Source organism: Callionymus lyra, chromosome 14 (assembly GCF_982586985.1).
Source record: "Callionymus lyra chromosome 14, fCalLyr1.hap1.1, whole genome shotgun sequence".
Classification (NCBI taxonomy): Eukaryota; Metazoa; Chordata; class Actinopteri; order Syngnathiformes; family Callionymidae; genus Callionymus; species Callionymus lyra.
The window spans coordinates 15868739-15888790 of NC_141831.1; the positions used below are offsets into that span (position 1 = coordinate 15868739).

Below are 20052 nucleotides of genomic sequence, written 5' to 3' on the forward strand. Positions count from 1 at the left end.
TTTTTAATGAGGTACACAAAATGGAGTGAAAGTATTCAGTGATGAAGGCTGGGATGGTGAAAGGGCAGCGAACATTAGCCTGAACACACCTTATCCCTGCTTTACACCGTTTTTTAAAAGATGCTTTTTAAAATAAAAGCAGCCAAAATAATTCCAATCCATGAAATAACCTTTCTTGCAATATTGACAACTAATGGTAGTCAAATGTTACCATTAAAGTCCCATAATGCACTGCAACTGCAGTTTAAATTGACAGCTCTAATTAAAAGGATTTCTTGCAGTTTGGCCCAAGTATGATTCAATATGTTTACCTAAATTTGACATTGATATCTTTCTAGAAATAAAAAAAATCCCCGACATTTCAAAACATGTTGTTTGCTGAAAAAAATTGGAAAATCATGTATTTATCATTTTCGTTGTGTTAAATTGTTTTTGTGTTTTTTTCATTAAAACATTTATAATAATATATAATAATATATTGTTTACTTTCCAAACATATTGTTGTAACATTTTATTCATGTACTATTTATTTCCTGAAATTAAACATTGAAAATGGTATATGAATTCAATTCTGATTATCTATAAAGAAGTTTTATAGAAATATATTTTTAGATGGATTGTGCTTAAACTTTGTATTGTACTGGTGCTTTGTAAATCAATATAAACTTCTCAAATGCTTAATTTTTATTACGCAGTAATAGCTATTTTTTTGTCACTAAAATTATTTGTTGAGATACATTTCAAAAGAAGCTTAGTTAAATCTTTGTTGATGAATGAGAAAAAATAATACATACAAATTTAAATAGATAAACAACCACAATACCTTAAAAATAATAAATATATTATTATTATTATTCTATACTTTTTTCTGTCAAATCAAATCCCATTTATTACCATTTCACCTGCCATATGGTTTTAAAATGAAGATATGAAATCATACAAACCTAAATATATTGAACCCTAATAAAATAACTTAAAGGGATATTATCTAAAATGAAAGTACAGTCAAGTACGAGTGAATGAGAAGTTAAAATGTTTGAAAAAAAACGAAATGAAAAACTTGCCAGGACTCCTGACAAGAAGTGTGAAATCTCCATCAAAAGCCGTCCAGAAACATATGGACCAGGTCGGCTCGGTCTCGGTGGCACCTGTTGCAACTTGGCAAGATGGAACCGAGATCTCTGACCACGCCCCCTCAGATGAATCCTTCTCCCCGAGGACTCCATTGGGTTTAAGGAGAGGACAAAATACTTCCATTTCTTTGTTATAAAAACGCATTGAAAGCTTCATCTTGGGAGTGTAAAGCTGTTGAAAGAATGATGAAACACAATATTAATAAGGTGGGCTGGTTGTTAAAAAAAAGTGCAATACTTAGCACATGTATTAGCAGATGTCACTATGTTAACGGCTTACTCGCTTCACTGGCAGGTAGAAGTTGTCAACTTAGAGCTCATTTGCAAAAACCCTGTATTAATCACAGCTAAATGCCAGAAAAAAGACGGCGTCCTCTGCTCTCAAACGTTTAGCTGCGAAAGAAGGCTCCTGACAATGTTTATTGGATTAGAGCTCGACACCGAGACAATCGCTAATGCCAAGAAAGAAAGAAAAAAAAAAAAAAAGAAACTCCAGAAAATAACGTTCCTTTCTCTTCACACACCTCTTTGTCGATCGGTCTTTGTTAGAAGCTGAGAATCTCACCTCCTTCCCCCGCGTCTGACAGTCACCCGTATGCAATTATATGCCTCGGCGGCGGGATTGAACATGAAATGATCTCTTATTTGACTGATGAGAGGGAAAAGGGAAGAACCTTCGCACAGCAGGTGGATCTCCAGAGGTGTTCGTCGACGCACTGCAGCAGCAGCAGCAGCAGCAGCTCCTCGCTGGACAAAGAGGCCGTGGAGAGGGGTTTTGGGGGGTGGTGTGGGGGGGAGGGCGGCTCAAACGCCACGCGAGTGCAACATCCACAGATGTTTTGAGGGCAAAAAACAGGTCTGGTGACAGCAGATAAGAACAGCTCACCGGGCGTACACGGACCAGAAAGAAATCTCTCAAACATGTACCGAAATCATTCCAGGAACAAACAGATTGTCATTTCTTTCACCCCCTCGAAAGATTTCCCGCGAGCCATGAACTAAACTAGGAAGACGATCGTCACAATTGTGTTTTCCATTTAAAAAAATTAAATAAAATTCCAGTTCCCAGATGGTTTTAATTGAAGTCACGTTATTGGCTCAAAGGTCCTTCAGTTCGTCTTCTCCCACCCCCCGATGCCCCCCTTAAAATGTCTGCGGTTAATTAAACATCCAAAGATATTTTGTCTCATTTGAAGTACTTTCAAGACTTGAAAGATTTGCGAAATCAAAAAAAAAAAGGGAGAAACAACAAGTGCTGCTGGGATACCAGCAATTATGTTGAAGTGATACTCGCTCCGGCTTTTATCTTAACACTCTCCGTCTTTCAAATATGATTGAACCGAATAATATTTGAATCCTTGAAGAGAAAACAAGTCTTTGAGCAGCGGATTTTTTTTAGGCACTGATTTTATTTTCATTTTCGGGGACTCTGATCGCTGTGTTCACAATCTCTTTTGGTGGTGTCACGACAGAATGATCAACCGATCAACGTCTGTTTTCATTTTCCAAACATCCCTGCTAGCAATGGAAGGTATTTATTTCTATTTACATCAAGCGATAAGAACACATTGGTAGCGCGCTAATGAGGCCGGAAGCAGAATCAAACGTTTTTCTGGAATGGAAACAATTTTTTAACTTCCATCGTCTGCTGCTTCCCTTTAATTTAAAAATAGAAAACTAGTAAAAAAAAAAAAAGTGTTGGTAGCAAAAGGCAGTTTATTTTCCACACAGGCCGCTGGGACTTTTCGAGCCACTTATCTTCGCACTTCCACGCGCTGAGATTTCGGGTGTAAGGCTTGGCCAAGTAGGATCAGCATATTGAATGGGTGGCTGCCCCAAAATGATATTATTCGGGAGCAGGAATGACAACACTCCTCGCTTTTTTCTTCAACTCCTTCGGATTAATGCATGGAGTTGACAAAGATTATTCCTCAGGCTCGCGGTCAAGTGCCGTCTTGGGTTCGACTGTTGGTGAACGAGTCATTTCAGGCCGGAATTGATATTGTTTGTGCTCAAAACATGTTTAACCAGATTTGGGATTTACACGCCATGAGCAAGACAAATGGTTTGAATGTGTGGATTAGACCAGACACAGAAGGATTCTGCTGTTGTAGCTACTGTTGTGGAATATGGATGAGAGTCAACACCAGTGGGGTTTTTTTTTTAATTTGAGAATATGTTTTAACAATGCCTATTTTATTTTTCATTTATTTAATTGCTTGAAATAATAATCGGTATCAGAAAAACGTTTATTTGTTTATGCGACAAAAGAAAGGGATTCATATTAAAAATAAATTAAAACACAATTAATTAAAATAAAATAAGAGACATAACCTTAACATGGCAAATAGATAAATGGTGAGAAAATGTTAATTAAAAAATTTAACTAAACAATATTCATGATCTGGACACAAGTTTAAGTGTCTGTAGAAAATAATTAAATAAATACATTTTGTTAAAAAAAAAAACACAATATAATGAGAATAATATTTGTTGTGAAGAAATGTATTGAACATTTTATTTCCTAAATCCTTAAATTTGTATGAATTAACAAAGTTAAATAAAGAAAATGACAAAAAAAGCACTTATGGAATGAATACCACTGCCAAGGACTTCATAAAAACACATAAACAATTAAATATTTATAACAACTTCCATTATTCAACTTTGTTTTGTGCGTATGTTAACATGACACTTAATTTATTTAATGGATTCATTTTAAATTAATTTTCCGTTATTTGCTTGTAATCCTAAAATTACATTGCACAATATCTCTTCTACTCTAAGGTAATACATTCTGCTGAATAACCTTTCTGGTATCAATGATGTGAGAACATAAGTGATGCCTCAAGATCAAACAAAAAGAAGGAAGTGCTTCTGCAGTCGCAACACAATAAGATTAAAAAAAAAAAGAAGCTGTGAGCTGCCAATTGAGTTATTTGGATTAGTAGCGAAACAGAAGTACACTGTAAGATATTATTTAAACAATTGAAATGATTTCAAGGCCACTACTTAGTAGTATTACCACTAGTATTTCAGTGCCATGAATTAACGTTTGTTTTTTTCTGTTATGCCTTGAACTTTAACTGATTTAAAAAATGCAATGAAACCTAAATACATGCATACAATATAAAAACATAATTTTACAATTTAATATCTTCTCTTCTTATATTACATTTGAATGTAAATGGCATTACTATGGTTCAAATATGTTGATAAAAGGACCAGGAAGGTGTTGTCAAAAGGCCTAACGCCATATACGGCCCACTATATAGTTATTTCCAAATTCCTACTTTTTTAAACGGTTGTTTACACTGAGAATCAATAATGTGCAGTGTAACAAAAATGCATTTAGTCTTGATCAATTCAGAGGTCAAGATTCAATGTTGGCATCATTTTCTTTTCCTATTTAAGCCCAACAGCCAAAACAAGTATCTTTTTGTCAAAAGAAAAAGAAAGACTTTTCATGAGATCAATTTTGTATGTGTATAGAAGGTTTTCCTGCCTCAGAGCTGGTTCCCGTCGTCAGAGTTAATGGTGTTGCTCAACATCATGTCCCAGCTGTGCCGAGCTAAATAGTTCATAGCTGAACGATGGTAAGAGCACCGGGAGGACATGGCAACTAAAAAAAAAAGAAGAAGAAGAAGAAGATCATCGGGGGCGGAGGACAGATGTTGGCGTTGTTTATGGTTTTTGAATTTATTGGCTCGGGTGGCGATAAGCTACGGTGGGAGGGGGGTGCGGGGGGAGGAGGAGGGGCGTTCGCCAGCTGTTTATCTGAGATGGTTGTAAATTGGATGTAGAACACGGAAGTCTTGACAACATTCATCCGAGATAACTAAGCTCTCCGCGACATGAAGCGCAATCTCAAGGAAGAATGACGCAGCGGTGACCTGCCTCTCGGAGACTAATTACAGATAAGTGAGCGGAGAGGAGGATGGAGTCCTTGATTCACCGATTGGGAAGTGGTTCTGTTGGCTTGGCGCCCCGAAGGCTGGTGCGCTCAGCGAAATGTTTGCTGCGTGGTGCCATCCCTGCGCGTTGTTGTTGGCAGGAGGAGCAGGTGAGGAGTGCCACGTACTTCCTGGCAGGCCCGATTGTCAAGATATATATCTGTTTGCTTTAAACCAAGTCTCTGTTGAACATGTAGGAGGGAAGGATTATGGCAGGTGCGAATGAATCAATAGAGTGTTTGATCGCCTCGCACGAGTCAACCACCTGGACCACTATTCATGAACATCGATGAAAACCGATTGGCGTGTGATTATAGGCCAGAAAACAGAAGTTTTATTGATCCAATGCTTGCTTGATAGAAACTACTTTGTTACTAAAGTACACAAGAGGATGCTGTTAAGATAAACGTTCTTATTCTTGTGATGCTCATCTTACGTTATTGATTGTTCTTTTCTGGCTGCTCTCTCTGGGTTTCCATGAGTTCATGTAGAGCACATGTGTCAAACTGTCAGGTTAGGTAACTGCTGAAAACTCAAAGAAACAGACACAGGATTAGTTTAAAGTTTTACTTGTACAAGTGAGAAATACACAGAGTTTACATGTCTGTGAATTTTTTTCTAAAGCAAAGAGCTGTTGTGTTGCTATGTTATATAATATCACATTTACGCAAAAAGTTAATTATTGGTATTACAAACACACTTGACCCTGGTCTGGAAAAGCGCTATATAAATAGAAATTACTTACTTACTTACTTACTTAAAGGTTGGGGTCAGTGTTCACCTCAGGTCCACACCTCAGACAAAGTTATCCCTACTTCCCTCTGTGCTTTCTCATACAAGCAGTGATAAAAAGACCAACATTTTTAATTTATAATTTAAGTGTTTGGTTAATATGAAAACATAGTAATTAACTAACCATTTTCTCATCACAAACTCATGGCCTGGGGGCCAAATTTGGCCCGCCAGATCATTCTATGCAGCCCGCTGGATTGTAAGTTAAAAATTAAAGTAGATCCTATAAATGACACATTATGAATTTGTTTGGTAAAGAAGGAAAACACAGAGACAAATGAACACTCAGAGAATGAAAAATCAAAATGGGGTTGGGTTTGACAAACCTGCTGTAGAGGCACCCTGAGCTTAGTGAGTTTCGTAACGTTTGTAATGAAACTAATTTACCGTGTTTAAATCACAGTAAAATATTGACTCTGATTATTTAACAGGCAGGAGCTTATTTGCTTAGTTTACAACCTCAGTCATAAACTTGTGGCTATAAATGTCCCTTAATCCCATATTGTAGCGCAACAGATTGTTGCACATATAAGCCCTAGCATTAGCGTGAGCGAACCCCCAGCTGGATGACTTAAAAGGTTTAAAAAAGAACTATGAGTGGTTCAGGACCAGTAGGGTGGTTGAGGTTCGAGTTAGGCTCAACCTCTCGCCATTTAATACCATAAAAGACAAGTTGTTGTTTTTTTTAAAGCGTATGTTTTTTAGGAGGGTTGTGATTAAATGAATGGATAGATTGTGGTTAGTCTTTGAAAAAAAAACAGGAATTTAAATGTAACACCTATACATTGAGGAGATTATAGAGAAAATAACATTGAAAGCAATGGACAACATTAATCGAAAGCCATTCTGCTAATGATGATATTTTAAAATGGGCCTTATCTCAGTGGCCCAGGCATTTTCAAAGTCAAGACTCTGGAGTGGAGAAAGGTTTGTCTCTCTTAATTACCATTGGAACAGCCCTCAGGTAACGACAAGGTTTGGACGTGTTTTATAATTATAGTCTGAAATAATAGCCAATTCTGAGGGACCTGTAATTGTCGAGAGACAAGAGTGATTCAAGATGATAGGTTTCTGGCAGCTGGATTGATGTTGTTTGACAGGGTGTAGAGGTTGGTTGAAATAAAGGAGGGGGTGTTTGCAGGATGATGGAGTGGTACGATGGTCAACTGCTTAAAACAGCACCTCAGGTTTGTGTCAAAGTAAACAAAATCGTACCAAAAAATTGAGATTGATTAAATCATACAAGCTTTTATTTTCTTCCCCCAGAGCTTTTTACGTGAGGCTAGTGACAATGGAAAAGACAAGAAGAGATTGTCGGAAACCAGAGGTTTGAAATGGTAAATTAACTGAAAAGGAGGTGTATCTTCAGGGGTCAAGAAGTCGTGGTGCTTGTTTGCTAAGGGGCTCAGAGTGATTTTTTATGAGGGATTGGTGGTCAAATGTCAGTGTCAGAGAAAGATGTATTTGAGATGAGAGAACAGGATATGAGTGGAGGACCAGGGCAGATACGGAATAGGCTAAAAAGTACATTTGGGAAGACCTCTGTAATCCCACAGAGGACCCTAGAACGGGTATTTTCAGAGAGAGAAGTCTGGGCTCTGTGCATTGGCCCCTTGAACTTAAAGATAGATAAATAGTGTCATAGATGTATGGATCCTCATGACTCCAACCATCACGCTAACCATTTCGCTAACTTATTCTTCTATCTCGATGCTGCATGATGGATATTTTATATGATTGCGAAAACATGTTTTTGCGATGAATTGCTTAGAGGGACCTAAGAAATCCTGCTGAGAACCTGTTGAACTTCATCAGGGTTTTTTGCCAAACGTTCCGAGAGGCTCAAGATTCAATGGATAAGGAGTGTTGTCACTGCTGCCCTTTTCTCAAATGCTGCTACACAGAAGGTTAAATATTCATTTTGGCTGAACGCTCTCGCTTGGAAATATCAGTGCCTTTTGAAAAAAGGAAGTGCTGGCTCTCATCGGACCTGTGTGCAAATGGAGCGTTTGCAGGAGAAAACAGATTAGACATGAGAATCCGACACATCTCAAACACTGTCTGCATCAAGTAAACATACAATATGTGTTCCATTCAGAAAAAAGCATCTTCGTGAAGCAACCACTTGAACGGGTTGCGCTAATCAAGATGTTTTTTTTCTATCCTTGCCTTCCCTTTCTTCCCTTGAGATGTTTGTCTGTTTTGAGTTTGATACCCTGTTTCTGTTTTACTTTGAACTTTGACATCCGTACCTCCCCCAAGGATGTCTGTCACAAACTGCAGTCCAACATTGTGACAATGCTTTTGTTTTCCCGATCCTCTTTATGAACTTCCTGTTTTCGTATCCTTTTTTCTGTTCTTTCCCTCAAGGTCTGGCGCACCTGATGTTAAACCGCCAAGGTATGGGGTCTATTGGTTTGCTTTTCCTTCCCAGCCACCTGATCACAACATTTTCCCTTCCCGTGGTATCATTTAAGTTAACTGTGCTGCACTAATATCTCCTCTCCTCTTTTCTCATATACTTGCCTCTTCATTTTGGCTTCCTGTCATGTTGTGCTCACTACTCACTCAATTTATGTCCATCAATCCTTTGTCCTGACCACTGACTGATCTACTGGAACATCACCTTTGACCTCTACAGTTTTCCGCCAAGGTAATGCACCTTTGCTCAAAGCATCTTCAAGGTATTTACAAATGGAGAACGGTATGCAACAAGGTCCATATTAGATCTATAAAAAATCATTTAATGTTTATTAGCCTTTCTTTTAGCAGCATATTTTTGACTAAACTTTTACGCCTCCTTATTTCACCAAAAATAACCATCTTTCCAGTAGTTTTGATTGAAGTAGGAACATTTCACTGTGAGGTTTTGATGTATGCTAGCGCAGGCATACATCTGTTTTCACGATCTTAGCAATAACTCTTTTCATGACAAAGATACATGACACGCATGTTTGCAAAAAAAAGATTTCCGCAATGGTTTTATGTGTATTTGTGCTTTTTTGGCCACTTTTCCCCCTCCGTCAAGTGAAGTCACTGTTCTGTCTTCTCAGCTTTCTGTGAACGCCAGGCTTTAATGACCCGCTGCAGCATTTGTTATTTATCCGCGGTTGACAATATTATTGATGATACACGATCATTAATGTGAAATGTTGAGTCGGCCTGTCACAGCAACGTGTTTTTGAGGAATGGTTTTCTTTCTCTTTTTTTTCTTTTTCTTTCTACAACAACAAGATAAACTAAATTGTCAGTGTTGTATTGGAGTGCCTTTTATTCAGCTTTTATTCAACAAGTCTTTTTTTTAAAACAAATTATCCCATTATTGATTGTCGGCAAATCATTCAAATTTTAACAAGTTAATACAATATCGTCTGACTACTGTCATTGAGGTCCACAGTTTCTTTACACAAACTTTTCCAATTTAGTTAAATATATTGTATTTAGATAATTATTAATACTCCCCAAAAACATTCATATTACACTCATTTTCTAGTCACCCTCATGTCTACTAAGGGTTGTTGTGTTTGTCGGTAAACGGTAGACACTACGAGGTCTCTGAGTTGCATTTTATCCTTTGAGCTTCAGCTACAAACAAGAATAAAATATCAACTTGTTTAATTATTTTCCGAATACAAGATGGACTTTACAGCCGAGGAACACAGAGTCATATTGATGTTTTTGTTTGTCTTTATGGACAAAGAAGAGTAAGCCATTATCTCGACAGTCAAATGGACTTACATTTCTGCCTATAACTAATATAATGAAGTAATGGATTACACCGAAAATAATCCCAACCCTTAGTCAACACGAAGGGTCAGTAGAATTTTGGGTGAACTATCATTTTAAGTTTGAATATGCAAAACACTACATTTAATTAATCATTACATTATTAAAAATAATAAAGGTTATAATGAAGGTGATACTTTCACATTGTAAAAGAAATGTATTTTAAGATGAGCTACCTCACTAACAAGTTCATAACAATCTATTACTGAACAATACAAAGCAAAATCTCATCCTTTGTTTGAGGTGAAGGTGTTTTGTAAAAAAGAAATAATGGGTTGAAATTTGCCTTTGTGAGGTTTATTTAACGCACCAAATACCAATTACTCTGCAACAGTTTAAATTCATAATTAGTCAACATTGTGATAGCAAAAAATTCAAATAAAATGGATTCTATTTATAAAGAAACAAAAAAAACTAAAGCCTGTTGGATACTAGAGAACATACCATAGGGAAAACGATAGAAATGTTTTGGGAGGGTTTTAAAAATACATTCCCATCCCTTGTTTCACTGAATCGGTTGAAAGTAACTCTGTATGCCCTCTGTGAATTACATTCTTTCCACTTCCTGGAAACGAACTGGTTGAAAATGGGGGCAGAAGGATATAATCCCTGGTGTGTGTAAGAGTGTGGAATTATCCAATTGGGTGTTCTCCTTAACACTTCATGCCGTAAAATTGATTACACTAATGTCACAGCAGATGAAAAGGCTGAAGTGAATACTTCTCTGACTCTCTATCCAACTTTCTTTTTTCTCCGCCACTTTAAGTGGAGCAGCTCAAGGCTGCGTCTGATTGCGTGACATCATATGTTCTGTGGTGACTCGCTTTAGGACAAATGTCTTTCAAATCAGTTATCGGCCTTCAAGAGGCTCGGAGATAATGCTCAATTTAAGCTCTGTTGAGTAATACGACAGAACAATGGGCGTACAGAGATTAGCGTTAATTCCTGCTTTGAAGCAACTCTAGCATGTATGATAGTTTGTGAGTCAGATACAAAGTAGATCGTGAACATCTCATGTCTATAATTACACATCAAAAATGTGTTGTTCTTTTTCTTGTTATCTATAAGCCGGTCTCTTAAACATTTTGATACCATATATCAGTGGCCTGGCATTTGTTACTGAGCAAGGGTAGCTGGGTATTGATCGAAAAAATTTGGATACCAGTACTGATACCGATACTTTAACTTCGATACCGGTTCCTGATCGGTACTTTTAACGGTATCAATTTCATGAGATCAATTCTAACGGATAAAAAAATGACAATACAAATCTCGACTTAACATTTTCTAAGATTTTGTAAATTTACACCTGAATCAGTTTTCTTAGAGAAAACAGAAATAAGAAATTATTTTTGATGCAAAATAACACTCGCTAACAAAGTAACAAATTAATCCGACGTTCAATATCTTTGTCATATCAGATTTTCTTCAGAAAAACCCATACCTTATCAAGTGTTGATCACTTATGGGTACTGGATATTGGCACCGAAAGACGAAGCATGTACTACCAAAGCATTACCGTTGGTGCCACAAGAACCGTAGTTTGATCCCCAGTCCTAAATTTCTGTTATACTGATTACAACTCTTAAAAAAAGTGAAATACTGGATTAAGATATTCAGTATAAAACGATCGATGTTGTCTTAATAAACAAAGATAATCCGTTAGGAGAATGCAAACATATTTATAAGTTTGTTAATGATTGAATATCCACTCGTGTAACTACAAACACTTCATTTTTGATCAATATTGATCGTTAATTGGGAACTTTTTAACGTTCTCTTCATTATTGATACGTATGAACTTTGACGCGGAAAAGTATGTCCGCATGTTTTTTGGTGCGTACGACCCCTTAGTACATGACGCCCCTTGTTTCTCTACTAAGTTACATTAGCTTTTGACTCTTGACAGGTATTACAAGACACACACTTGCAATGTATACATATAAGACTATCTTATTGCAGAGAAACTAACCCAGTGCTGATTCAGCGTTCGAATGAGATGCATTTTTCATGCACTTCCATTAGTTTTTGGCCAGAATGGTATTTTGTTTTGGCTGTTTTTACCTGAAAGTAAGTCCATGAAAATAATGGTTGACATTAAACCGATCTGTCGTGCAAAAGAGAAATGATTTTGGGGACCCCTGCATTATACTACTGATTTAACCATGTATATTATTAAATTATACAGCTTAATATAAAGGATTTGGAACCTAAATACATCCAGAAAATAAGACACAAATATCCAACCTTTAATGGGAATTAACATTGACGTAAACATTTAAATGATTTTGCTAAAAAACGAAAATGCTTGGTCACTGTTGCAAAATAATTTAAACATTTTGTTTTTCCAAATTGATTTTGTTGTAATCTTAAAAACAAAACCAGATTGAGTCCATAAATCATGTTATGCTTACCTAGGTTGAGAAATATTGATGGATTTATTGTGGCTAAAAGGAAGAAAAAGAGCCAAGTCTGGCTAATGAGCCACAGTTCATCCCACTGCATCAGCGTTATAAAACTTTCAGAACGCTGTTTAATGAAATTACCCAGACATGTGTTTCGACAACGACGATTCAGCTTCTAGCCGCGAGAGCGTCTCTGGAGAACTTTGATTTGATCTGTATTTGGCCACAAATGATGTCAAATGAAATATACACACCGCGTTTGTCACTCTTTGGGGAGGAAAAAGCCATATAAATGAGTTAACAGGACGCTGCAGGAAATTGTCTGTGTGCCCAGTTTTACAAATCTCATTCCAAGACTCAGAGCTGTCGAGTAAATAGCGTATTTATTCAGGCGTTATTCTCCGCTTCTGCTTCTCATGCCCGCGGACCCGGGACAATCGCCCGCCCCTGCCGTCCACATGCCCACACCACCTCGCTTTAGTCGGGGGGTTCATCCAGTCGAGATGAACCCTCCTTCTGCCCGGCAGCTACCCTGACATAGTCAGCAAATCTGCAAAGAAAAAGCATTTTGAAATTAATCAGCTGTATAACCGACTATTAATGAGGAAACTGCATGTTGACATTTCATTGTGTCGAGAAGCCGCGCGGCATGTAGCTGTAACGGATTGGAACGTGTTGGCTAATGGGGAGTAATTGCAGGTGATCCCTCCTGATACTCCTGGTTATCTCCGCAGGTGCTCGCGCTGTGAACACGTGCGTTTCATGTTAGGCAAGTGCAGGACGACCAAGAAAAAGCAGCGTATAGCTACATGACACGCCGGCAAGGTGTAATCCGTCACATATCCGGAAAATCAAGAGGAGCGCCGATGTTACCCTTGAGAAGGCTGCGCTGTTTTATTCATAGTTATTCGTTATCGTCCCACCTAGCCGGGGCCAGAGGGTGCCTGTAATATGGAGTCACGGCGAGTCTCATTCTGGACTTAAAGGAGGAAACCAATGTCTACGGACAGGTTTTATGTCAATGGACGAGCAAATGAACATAACATAGATATCGAAGTTTTAATTAACAGATGAAGTAAATATAAATAAAGCTCTTAAAAATATAAAAGGTAAAAGTTGGTAGAACCACATCTAAAGGAAATGTATTTATTAATTTACCTGCTTATTTAGGGTGCTGAGATTTTACAAAAAAGGTAGATAATTTAAAAAGAAAAAACATTTAAAAAGCACAGCCTACGTTGTTGCAAACAGTTAATGCTATGTTTTAGCTAGCTAGCATTTAAAGCACGGAATTAGCTTTAGCCGCTAATCTGCTTCCGCTCTGATGACAGTTTTAATTTATAATATTTTTTTAAAATCCATCATCAGTTCAGCTTTGTGTTACAAATATATGTTAAAAATGTCATGTTTTTGACTGTTTTTAATCTCATTGTAAATGCTGCTAAATTTGACCACCAATATAGAAAAAAAAATAAAATCTGATCCTTATTTCGAGGTTTGAAGTTGTTAATGTGATAGAAAGCATTAGAGGATCTAATCACAAATAATTATAAAATCAGCAACTGACCCTCTTTTTATTCAGCAGGTGTTTCCCTGGTTATTGTGCATTATGTAATGATGTCACATTAAACCATTATATTTTCTTAATTTTCTGCACATTTGGCCACATTTACTTCCCTTAACAAGAGCAGAAAAGTTCTCAGCTTTATAAGTCCCTGTGTGCGTGTATACTGGGCCAGTTGGTTTATTGCTTACCCCCAAGACGCCCTTCTGTTGTTATGCTCTCACTGTTCCTGGCCAAACAAAAAAACAGCCTTTAGTCTTACTTAAGGCTGTGAATTGCCCCATCAACATCACTTAGGTTCATGGAGTCGAGTGCACCCTCGACGTCTGGCTGTCTGGTGGTGGTGCCAGCGTCGCTCTGCCACATGTCGGTCAGGTCTGTTGTTTAAGGGAATGATTTACAACCCAAGCCCAGCCACGAAAGACTCTATCGAATGGTACAATTCACAGCAGTTATCTTTCTTAAGCAGCTTTTTTACACCCATTTATTTATTCATTAACTGTATATGATTGATTTGAAAGATGCCATATGGTAGTTTTCTTAGTGTTTTGAAACATCAAGAAAGTGATGAGTGAGGATGCACTGATATAAAACATTGAAAAAGAAAAAAAAAAAAGGAAAACCAAAACATTTAAATCAATAAAAATGCTAATTATTGCTTCCATTCCACTTTTGGCTATTTATTCATGCTTAGCTCAAAAAAATCAAGGCATTTCTTAGAAAAGCAAAGCGGATTTTAACATTTATTTGTAGGATTACAACAAACAAACTGCATTTAGTGGAACTGCTGACATATTAATCATTAAAATGTAGTGGGTTTTGTTTGTCAATATAGGTTAATTACACTCAGTTATGAGTGTTGAATGTAGTTGCAATATATTCTAAACTCTTAAACGCACCATAGGAATCGCATCATCATGGAGTGCATAATTTGTGGCGCAGCAAATTATATCTTTCTTTGAGTCTTTCTATCACTTTATGGTACAATATAGATTAAAAAACATTTGTATTTACAAGAAGACAACAGGAATAAATCAGATTCCGAACTTTATCCATGTTTCACAGCCATACCGTTAGCAGTTATGCGTCATCGCAACATCGTGTTACGGGCCAAAGCAGAAAATGCAATTTTGGTCCATTTTATCCCAAAAATGTTTCATTGGCCGAAAATTTTAATATGACAGCAGGGGGCAGTAGCGATCCCAAACGCATAAGCTTGTGTTACATATTCTACTGCACCACTAAGAGTTTGAATAATTAAGCAACCTATCAAAATTTCCTGAAAATCTCATTTAAATCCGTTTATCAAGTTTCCTTGCTAGGTAGATATACTTAGACAACAGAGAGTTTGACTGCTGACTATATAAACTAATATTTGACTTTTGCGATCTTAACGATACAGAATTAAAATGTAGAATATGAATTAATAACAAGTAATGAATTCACTCTAGAAACTGGGCAGCAGGGTATTTTAGTTAATACTAGCGAAGCGCTGATGAGGTTTCATGAAACAGTGTTCACATTTTCAAAGGCCACTAGATGGCACTGCTCTGTAATCTGTTATTTTTAAACTGAGTTTTGAGATTGATGACACTGTTTCATGAAACCTCATCAACCCAGAACTAGTTAGTACTACAAGACTTCTTCACTTCCTTTCTGAATGTTTCCCTTTTACCTCTGTGCACTTCGGTTTTCGCCAACAGTCAAAAACAGGTGCTTTGATGACTAGATTGTCAGTGGGTGTGAGTGCGTCCGTCTCCATGCGCCCTGTGAAAGCAGCCATCTTCATATTTCCGACCTTCTGAAAATGTAGCATTATTCATTCTCCGTTTAATTTTCACATAAGCTCATGGTTGAAATCTTCAATTACATGAGTCACCGTAGAGGCCTGTTTGAAAATTGATCCCAACCACAGTCATCAGTCGAAAAAAAAAAATACTCTCTGAGGCGCAAAAACCACGCAATCTTCTCACCAGTCGACTGTGGACGCCGCACAAACAAAAGCGACTCCTGAGAGAGCGGATCCTGCTGTCTTTCGTTGACCCCGGAGTTCAGAAGCCGACATTTACTGTGCAAATAAACATGGGCTTAAGGGACAGCTTATCCCTGCAGCTTGAAACAACTTGCTCAGTAGTCCTGAGGCTGTGTATCAAACACACGCCAAGCAAGGGTTGTGTTTTTTCTCCCTACTCGCAATATTGCTTAATAACGGAAATTACAACCCTTGAAATATGCTCACAGGATACTGTCAGTGTGTGCACGTGTGATGTGTTGCAGAAACTGTTAAATCTTTTCCACTCGCCTCTGCAGAGCTTTCGAAAGTTTTTGCAAGAGACAAATTAAAATATCTGTTGTCATGTTTGACGAATACGTATTTTTAATGTGCTTAATTTATTCCGAGTTAACGCAAGATATGTTTGTGTTCATTTGCAGTTTTGTGTTAAACATTCAGTTTGTCAGGAATTGGCTTTTCATATCTTGTGTAAAGTAGTTTAGAAAATTAAAAAAAAAAGTATATATTTTAACCCTTTTATTGTCTCTGGGTCAAGGTGGCCACTAAACAAATGTGTTTGTTGTATCCCTTGTGTTGTCTATTTGTCAAGATGAACAACATCCACCATCGCATATGGCGATCGTTTACCTTGACCAAGAAACAACACAAGCGATACCTCATACACTTTCCTTTTTTTTCAGTCCTCCGGGTCACCTTGACCCTTAGATAACATAAGTGTTAATAAGAAAATCAATTGTTAATATGTATACAAAAATAAAATGGAATGTTTGCAATGTGTTGGAAAGAAATGAAAAATACTCTATAATAACTAAACTATCCAAATATTTCCGTTTGACTCAAGTGACTTTGTGTGTGTAATTGTGCTCTTGTGGCTGCAGTGATTGTACGGAGAATGTCGCATACATTTTTAAATCAACTTCAGTTTACACAAGCCGTCAGTGAAACTACATAGTGTTTCGACTAGCAAAGAAGGCCATACTAAATCGCCAAAAACATGAATTAAGATTGCAAAGTATTCCACACAAGCTGGAATTCAGTCAAGTACATTTCTGGTGCATTTGCTGTCTTTGTTCTACCTACTATATCTAGTTTTATTCGGCAAATTCAGAGTTACATTTTCTGTTTCAACAATATAGAAGCATGGAATCAATATTGTGGGAGTTTTATTTACTTAATATTATTCCCCTTCTGTTTGTTTTATTTAAAAATGCTGAAAATAAATGCATACGAACATCTTATATTTGTACTTTTAAATATCTGTTTGACTCGTGGTGGCTGAGTGAAAGGATGTGAGCTCAATCTTAAAGCAGAATATATCATCTTCACCTTCACCTTTTTAACATTTTTCTTTTTAATTTTAGGACAAGAGGAGTCCCTTGGTACCTTCAAAGGAAACGAGTACTTCAGCTACAACCTGTCACAGACCCCGATTCAGAGCAGCTTGGATGAGATCACCCTTTCTTTCCGAACGCTGCAGCGAAACGGCCTGCTGCTTCACACAGGGAAGTCGGCCGACTATGTCAACCTCTCCCTGAGGAACGGGGGTCTGTGGCTGGTCATCAATCTGGGCTCGGGAGCCTTCGAGGCCCTGGTGGAACCTGCCAGCGGGAAGTTTAATGACAATGCCTGGCACGACGTGAGAGTGACACGCAACCTTCGACAGGTCAGTATTACGCTTGCTGTGTAATTTTCGTGACAGGCTGTGATGTTCAAAAGCTTTCACAGATGAATTCCGCGGTGAAAAGTTAATAATAATGTTTGTCCGCATCTAAAGCAGGGTTGTGGTTGAATAGCACTTCCACTGAGTGTTACTACTCTTGTACTCCTATTACACACATCCTCAACATTTTCTCTTTTTCTTCATTCAATGTTACAAAAACTGATCTTCGCTTCTCGCTCGAACTGGTGTGATCGTCAAACGATTAATTTTGGTGTCTCTTTGCAATCCAGGGTCAATATCTGGGCAACTTAAGCAAGCATTCTCAGAATCTGGGTCACGACCATACTGAGCACAAGAGGTTTAAAGCTTAAAAATGAAACTTAATATGCTCATGATAGCAGAGTAGAACTGATCTGAACATATATAAAATGTTTTGGAAGGTGACAGCAAACCCTTTTATTTTGTATTTATTACAAATAATAGATCTAATACTTCTTGCTGTAGTTCTTTGTTTAGAAATTTTCTCATCGTCGTTTTTGTGAATATCTTCAGCTCCTCAAAAGAATTTGAATGAATACTGTATCAGATTCAGAAACTTTTGATGCCAGTGTTGTAAACAGATTATAGGATTATTTTGTGGTTTCAGTACAAAATAGGTAATATAAAAAACAGAACCGAGTACCTAGGCAGCCATTCTAATGCACCATAATATGATATTATATTAATTTAATTTATTTTTATATTTCCTTTTTTCCCTTTTCTTATGTTTTTCCAACATATTTTGGATCTTTGCGTTTCTCTTTGGGTTTGCCCCCTAAAGAAATAGATGTATAGACAGTATAGAAGTGGCCCCTGAGGTATTTGAATAGCCCAGCCTAAGAACGGAGCACAGACCTGGTCAAAATGCCAATGTGGCCCTTTTTCTGCATTTATTAATGCAGCCCTCTTTAGGTCAGAGACAAACATATTTGTGTTTATATATAAATCCAAATGTTTTTTGCAGAGTTCCCTTTATTATTCACAATATTTTTTCTACTATTTTTATAGTTTTGTTTCTTCGTCCTTTCCAGTTTTCGGCTTGCTGGCCCCTAGTGATGAGTCAACATGTGGCCCGGAAAATGTAAATGCCCTATAGATTCTAAATAGTGATTGGTTCCAGAGGCCTCATGAAACAGCTCTGTAGTGAAGAAACTGTATCATGATACAGTTTACACTCCAAGTTTGAAAAACATTTAATGATTAATTATATTAGTAGATCAGAAGCAAATATTATAAAGCAGAGAGTGCCATCTAATGGTCTTTCCAAATAAAGGTCTGGTATCATGATACTGTGTCTTCACTACAGAGCTGTTTATGAGGCCTTATCGAACCACATACTTTAATATTTGCCTTAGATCAATCGTCCCCTAGTACAGTGATCCGCAACCCTGGTCCGGGGACCCGTACTGGTCTGGACAGAAATAAAAAATAAAAAACATTTTATGAAACTTCTATTCAATTGATTATTCTTTTGAAAAAAGATTGTATTTTCTCTGAAGCAACATAAGTCTGTGAGTCTTGACACCTCCATAAACCTGTTTCAGTCAAGTTTACTGAAAAAATAAACCTGTAAACAAGTGAAATACAAACTTGATATGATTTATTTTTGAGCCGAAGGTTGGTCCGTGGATATAATGCCACCATTAAATGGGTCTGCGGTTCCAAAAAAAAAAGGGTGAGGACCCCTGAGCTACAGACTGCATCTACAGCCTTGTGTAGGAAAGTAAGATGATCAGCAGGATCAAAGATTACTTTCACTGCCTGTTGGGTGGAGATCAAAGGACAGAAGCAAATGGAGAGATTACATCTTGGCCTGTGAGTAGGATTGCCGTCTGGAAATCCATAATTTAACTATCACCCGACTCTACGAGTCAAAGGATTAGCATATAATGATGATAGTGTGGAATTAAAAAAAAACAATGATGATTGTCATCTTGGAACGACGCGACCGAGAATAGCTGGATTACCTGGCGCGGCGCGCAGGAAGGATGAGGAGATTATGGCGCAGAATCATGCGAGAATTGGCATTGAGATGCCGGGCGAGCCACCGCTCATTAGAGTCCATCTCGCTTTATCCAAGACCCCAGACGCTTTCCACTCCATTTATATAATCCTAACCAGCATCCTGTATGCGACATTAGCACGGCACGCTGTCATGACTCTCAATATAATTGGTTGTTTCCCGAATGTGTGAATTCTAGGCCATTGTGTTGCTGTGGTGAATATCAGCGCTCAGCAGGGATTAGCAGCCCACCAGTGATCCTCTTCAATATGAAGAATGTTCTGGATGACACTCCGAGACCTCTGGAGGAATAATGGGCTCCGACGTAAAGTAGTGACGGCCAGAAACCTGTATTATTTATTTAGCAGTTAAAGCTTCAAGAGGCTCTTGTTTGTTTCCGTTAAGCTAGCTTTAAGGAAACATGTATGCACAGTCCTTTAAAAAAAAGAGTGAACATTTGCTCCTGCTGAATCCATAAAAGAGTTTTATGTTCCAGCTGAGATTAGATGATGACGCCTGGCCTCCCTCAGATGAAACAGATTGTTTTATTAAAAATGACTGACAGCGATTTTCCTTTTTTTCCGCGCCACAGATTTGCTGCAAGGCCTTTTTTTTTTTTTCCTTTTCATCCCACTAAGCAAATCATACTCACCATTTCCTCCCTCGCGACAGCTGTTTTTTTTTTCTCTACCGTTCAATGATCG

The 20052-nt window shown here is 37.6% G+C and overlaps 1 protein-coding gene across 5 annotated transcripts in view; it reads left to right on the forward strand.

Moving 5' to 3' along the window:
* nrxn2a (neurexin 2a) overlaps positions 1-20052 on the forward strand; it is a 185836-nt gene that overhangs the window by 58840 nt on the left and 106944 nt on the right. For 3 of the 5 annotated variants that reach the window (XM_087807851.1, XM_087807853.1, XM_087807856.1), the window contains exons 4-6: positions 8249-8278; positions 8520-8531; positions 17009-17310. In XM_087807851.1, the coding sequence (XP_087663977.1) occupies positions 8249-8278; positions 8520-8531; positions 17009-17310 (344 nt within the window). The remainder of the gene's footprint in view (positions 1-8248; positions 8279-8519; positions 8532-17008; positions 17311-20052) is intronic. The other 2 variants (XM_087807854.1, XM_087807855.1) reach the window with 1 other exon arrangement.